Genomic DNA, 5673 nt, shown 5'->3' with positions numbered 1-5673 from the left:
TATTGCCCTCCTTTACACCATGACTCGGCAGTATTTCTTTGCTTTACACCATGACTCAGCAGTATTTCCTCCTTTACACCATGACTCAGCAGCATTTCGTGTATCTGCATCAGTATGGGCAGGTTGGTGTCCATCACATGATCATGTGAGGGCGTTTCCTCAGCACATCCCCCTTGGGGTCAGCTTGTAGATTTTAGGTCGGGGTTCTTGCAGGGCCCCCAGGGTGTAATGATGATGATGTAATAAACAGCCGTTGATGAGAGAACACCAACATTCCCTGCAGGGAAGAAATAAGACCACAGCTTTTCCCTTTTCATAGATTAGCGCTGCCTTAATCTCATTAAAGCCTGCGGCTGTAGTCAACGCACCGGTCGCTCCTCCCGGCCCTGTAATCACACAGCCTGTGCCGCGGAACCGCCAGCAGACGCACAGCTGGCCGCCTGCCGGGGGCCGGAAGAGAGGGGGCGGAGACTCATGACGCCTTTGGCGTGCGAGCAGAGCCGAGGTCTGGGCCAGGTAGAGCGACCGTCAGGGATGGCCTTGTTAGCCGGGGGCTTTGCAGGGGACATTGGCTAATTGGGGGGGGTTACCCCAGCCGCCCTCAGCCGCCCCCTCACCTCCTCCTCTTGCTCAGCAATTATTATCTAGCCTGCATGAACCGTGCAAACAGGTGCACGCCAACAAGAGGTAATCTGACGCTGCACAACAACACAACCACACAACAACACAACAACACAACCACACAACCACACAACCACACAACAACACAATCACACAACAACACAACCACACAACAACACAACCACACAACAACACAATCACACAACAACACAACCATCTCCCTCCTTAAAAGTAAACAAAGAGCTTTGAAATATGTTTTCTTTATTTTCCTCAAGCTGCCGTGCCTCCCTTGACTTTTCATATTTCCGCTTTGCCCCCCCCCCTTTCCCCCCCTCCCCCGCAGCAACTCTTCCTCTTCCTGCTGGAGGAGCATCGAGGCGATGAGGGATCCCTGCGGGGCTTCATCAGCACCGAGCAGCTTCTCCTGGAGCTGAAGGCCGGCGGGATCCACCTGGACCAGGAGGCCACCATCGCGCAGAAGCTCCAGAACCTTCCTCCTTTGGACCTGCTGGACTTCCTGGCCTACCTGCCGCTCTTCATGCTCATTCACAAGTCTGTGGTGGCCAACCCCCTCCACGACTCTGGACCAGTCTGAGCTCCGTCCTGGTTCTGGTTCTCGTCCTGGTCTCGGAAAGGTATGGCCAGTTGTACACGGCGCAGGGCCGACTAGGAAGTTGCTGTCTGTGGTGCTGAAATGTTCTTTTGCGTCTTTATCCAAACTTTGAATGGAGTTGTACCTAAAGGAGTGGGGGGGGGGTCACGTGTCCATAAAGTACTCATGCTGCTCCGCCTGATGAAGAATACGTCCATCAGATATTAGACCGCACCATTGTACACCAATGGCCAATTAGACATGGCCGCTCTCTCTCCCGCCGCCTGTGCACGCCTGACAGACCCCAGAAGGAGGGGGGTGGACATAATGGACTCTGACAGGCGCCAGAGCGGGACTTTTGGATGAGCCTGACGTCATCGAAACCACCCCCGATGATGACGCCAAGGCTGCGCTTGGCAATCTCAATGAAAACAGTGTTGCATTCAGGGGTAATCAGCTAAATGACAATCTTTTTTTTCTCTTTAAATGTCAGAATAGAAGCTGGGATAGGCTCCAGCATATCCTAGCATATCCTTATCCTCGTGAGGATAAGCGGCATAGAAAATGGATGGGGCCAAATTAATTCATATAAATTAATTAATTAGATTAATGTATTAACTAAATCTGTTTTAAACTAGAGGTTTGATTGGAACTTAAATGAGAGGCTTTGATTGAGCCTTATTGCAAACGTGCATGAGCGTAAACTATAAAACAAAATGAATTAATCTAATTAATCTAATTAATCAATTATTAAGTTCCTAAATTAAATAACATCTGAAATTAAATAATTATTGGATTAACTAAATGAAATAAATTAGTTAATGAAATTAAGTAAAATGAAATAATTTTTAAAAATTAAAACATAAATAAAAAATACAGTAAAAACCTTTTTAAAAATTACAAAAATAAATTAAAATACATTTCCTTTTTTCACATTTTTTTGGCCAATTTTCTACTTTAAGGGATCCAGTAGCTGTCAAACTCCCGTCTTTTGTTAAATGACTTTCACCATTCTTTGCATATTCTATATTTCATAAAAAATGTCATTCATAAAGCTCTACGCTTCTGCCGGACGCGTGGGAGGATTTTCCCCTAACATTTGTCTTATTTTTCAACGGAAGCATCAAGAGGCGGTGCCGTTGGACTCCCGTGACCTCGTCCCACCCCGGCAAGGGAACAGAATCCCCCATCTAGTTTTTTTTTTTTTTTTTAGGCGGGAATTGTGACGCTGACTCGCGTGTCAGGAGGCACACGCCGCCCGCCGACTCACACACGCCACCGCCCGCCCTCACCTGTCAAACTTAGTTTTGGAAGAAAGACCAGTAATACCCTACCCCCCTTGTCCCAGCCTCTTGACCCCCTCTCTGTGGACCCCACTGATGATCTTTCTCCTTGTTTTGACCAGGACAAAAAGTTGGGAAAGTGGCGCTAGGCCCAACTTGTCCTGATGTTTTTGTGCTTTGGCTTTTTTTTGGAATTGTGCAGACAAATGTGTCCTTCCTTGCGCAGATGCTTCCCCCCCTTCCCGGGAAAAGCTTTGGTCTTCTTCCCAAATAACAAGAACCAGGCAGTACGTTGAGTAGCAAATGCTTTATTGTTGGACTGGATGGTGTAGAAAATCTGCTTGAGTTTTCTCCAACGCTTTGTTTGGACACTAGCTGCATAAGTTTTGATCATGGACGATGTTCATGTACATTCTCTATTAAATAAGACACGTATCGGTGCTGAGTTGGAGCGTCTACATGCGTATGGATACAGTATTTAGGCACACGCAACATATATATATTTATATACAAAAGAAAGATGTGTACAAAAGCCTCTATAAATCTCTTTACATACAAAAATAGGTGATATATTTCCAAGGAAAAAAGCCTTCTATGGAATCTTGTGGGATAAATCCGCAACTTGGAAGCATTTTGGGGCTGCTGTGATTGGATTGAGCATAGTCGATTCTTCTTCTACGCTTTTAAATAACGCGCTGCCTGTTTTGTGTGTCCCGGTCCCCAAAAGTCTGGTAAATCCTTTCTTTGTGGCGCTCATCCCGGTTCTCCCAAGAGTTCTCCCTCCAGAGTTTTGTCTGTGCTTCGTGGGGCCGAGCCTCACGGCGCACGTGCAGCCTCCTCCAGGACCACCCGGGTCTGGACTGCCTGATCCTCACTCCTGCAGGGACAAGAAGAGGAAGAGGGGTTGGCTGTGGAGCTTCTCGATGGTAGTGGTGTTGGTGATGGATCCAGGAGGTCCAGCCTTACCGTGCGGAAGGTGCTCAGAACCAGTTGGTGAAGTCCAGGAGTTCCTGCTCCTCGGGGCTGAGGGGGTCGTAGGAGGCTTCGTCCGACGAGTAGGAGGACACGGGCGAGCCGGCCATGGAGCTCCTGTCGGCGGCGTAGCCCTGCGCCATGCCGGGCGACAGCACGCCGGACTGGAAGGCCGCGCTGACGGCGTCGTGCTCGTCGAGGAGCTGCTGCAGGGCCCGGATGTACTCGACGGCGGAGCGCAGCGTCTCCACTTTGCTCATCTTCTTGTTGGCGGCGCCGTTGGGCACGTGCTCCCGCAGCGTGGCGAAGCCGTTGTTGACCAGCTTGACGCGGTTGCGCTCGCGCTCGTTCCTCCGCGCCACGGCGTGAGGCTGCTGCGGCGGGAGCGTGTAGCCGAAGCCGGCGAAGTTGAGACGCCGCTTGCAGCGCAGCAGCTCGGGCGACGACGAGCGCGGACGCTTGGGCGCCTTCGAGGAGGGCTTGCCGGCCGGGCTGCGGGTGCTGGGGCTCAGCGGGACGCTCTGCGCCGCCGCCGCCGCCGCCGACGCGAAGAAGCAGGCGGGCGGCGCGAGCTGCTGCTGAGTCAGCTGAACTTCCATGGTGATGATGATGATGGTGGTGGTGGTGGTGGTGGCGATGAAGAGGGGGAGCTCCGCGCTCGCTTGTAAACAAAAACAAAGCCGTTCTGAGTGGTCGCCCCGCGACCGCGACGCTTTTCAACGCCTCTGGACGGCCGCCTGGCCACGCCCACCTGTCGCGTGGATACACCTTGGCTCCTCCCAGAGCGCCGGTGCGATGCGCGCGCCTGACGCGTGCCACTTCAAGCACTAAACAAACACGACAGGAGTACGTGTGCGAGTATGTGCGAGTTTGAAACCCTAACACAGGACTTTATGAGCCGCTCTTGGTTTGCTTTGTTGTACAAAACCACTATTTCACTTCTTACCGTTTTCTCATAGCGAAAGAAAAGCACGATAACTGCGTGAAAATAAAGTTTTATAAGTTTAAAAGAAAAAAATATGGGGGTAAAAGCGGACATAAGCGTTGTATACATACATCCATTATACAAATACTACATCAAAATATCTATTTTTCACCCACCCTGCTAGCTTGACTGATGTCGACGTTGATTTTGGATTGACCTTTACAATAAATAAAAAACATTAGCGTTATTTTCTAACATTTTACTATATGTTTTGTCACGTGACTTGTCATTATCATAACTCGTTATTGTGATGAGATGTATATCGCGCGGGAAATTACTATTTAAGAATATTTTTGGACTTTTTTATGAAACTCTTATAGACAGTTTTTTTAAGTATACGTATATCATCACAGTCTGTGATTATTCCATTCAAATGATTATCTGTGATCATCCCAGTAGTAGTAATGTACTTTATTGTATATTCTAGAACTTTCAAAGGCTTTTCTGTCCACACGTTGTCCAAGTAGCAGAAATAAAAGCTAATTTGTCACTTCTGCTCTACTCGTGTTTGCTTTCCGAGAACATGTCCACGGAGGGACTATTGTGCTCCACAGGCTGGAAATTTTCCACTTTGTTTAGAGCGGATCATCGGCCTGGCAGGGGCGTATCAAAGAGGGGGAGGGGTGGGCAGCAGGGGGCTTTGTGCATGATTGGCTCCACTTGATAATGTTACAGTAGAGCGTCGCCCTGCTCGGCTCTGTCCATTATTGCGGCTTTGGAATAAAAGTGCGGCATAATAAGACACGTCAGTCAGGGTGGAACAAAACAGGCAAAGTGTAGCCTAACCCCCCCTCTCCCCCCAACGCACCTCTGTCCACCCCCTTCCTGCTCCTGTCTTTATTCTCGGGCCTGTGTCCTGAAGAGGGGATTGTAATAAATTGTGCAATTTTCTGCGTTGGCAGTGGCATTCAAAATCAAGCTTGCATTGAGAGGGGACCCACCCGGCCCCCACCATCACCACCACCAGGCCCCCAATCTCTCTCTCTCCACCAATACTTTCCTTTATTCCCCCCGCCCCTTGTTCTGCCCCCTTTAGCCCTGCCTCTGTCTTTGGCACAGCAAGAGAGTTTAGAAAAGGAGCGTGGGTTCTATTCAGCCTCGGCCTGCAGCCCCTCGCCACAGCCGGGCCGGGTGAAACCAATCCATGGACTTTAGTGGCTTCCAGAGTCCAATTAGTGCTTTGTGAGGACTTCCACTGCACTCCTCCACAGGCCCGAGAG

The 5673-nt window shown here is 49.8% G+C and overlaps 1 protein-coding gene across 1 annotated transcript; it reads right to left on the bottom strand.

The window, feature by feature from the left end:
• Positions 1–2777: 2777 nt before the first annotated feature.
• On the bottom strand, positions 2778–4295 carry ascl1a (achaete-scute family bHLH transcription factor 1a). The gene is made up of 2 exons (XM_058067606.2): positions 3463–4295; positions 2778–3373 (listed from the first exon to the last, which is right to left on the bottom strand). The coding sequence occupies exon 1, from the start codon at positions 4065–4067 to the stop codon at positions 3477–3479; it is 591 nt and encodes a 196-aa protein (XP_057923589.2). The 5' UTR covers positions 4068–4295; the 3' UTR covers positions 2778–3373; positions 3463–3476.
• Positions 4296–5673: the final 1378 nt, after the last annotated feature.

This window comes from Doryrhamphus excisus, linkage group LG6, assembly GCF_037039965.1.
Source record: "Doryrhamphus excisus strain RoL-2023G ecotype Guam linkage group LG6, RoL_Dexc_Guam_v1.1, whole genome shotgun sequence".
Classification (NCBI taxonomy): domain Eukaryota; kingdom Metazoa; phylum Chordata; class Actinopteri; order Syngnathiformes; family Syngnathidae; genus Doryrhamphus; species Doryrhamphus excisus.
This window is presented reverse-complemented; position numbering and strand designations above follow the sequence as displayed.

What these genes read in the sequence shown, in the direction of transcription:
- ascl1a (XM_058067606.2), bottom strand. Translation starts at nt 4,067, where the DNA reads ATGGAAGTTCAGCTGACTCAGCAGCAGCTCGCGCCGCCCGCCTGCTTC.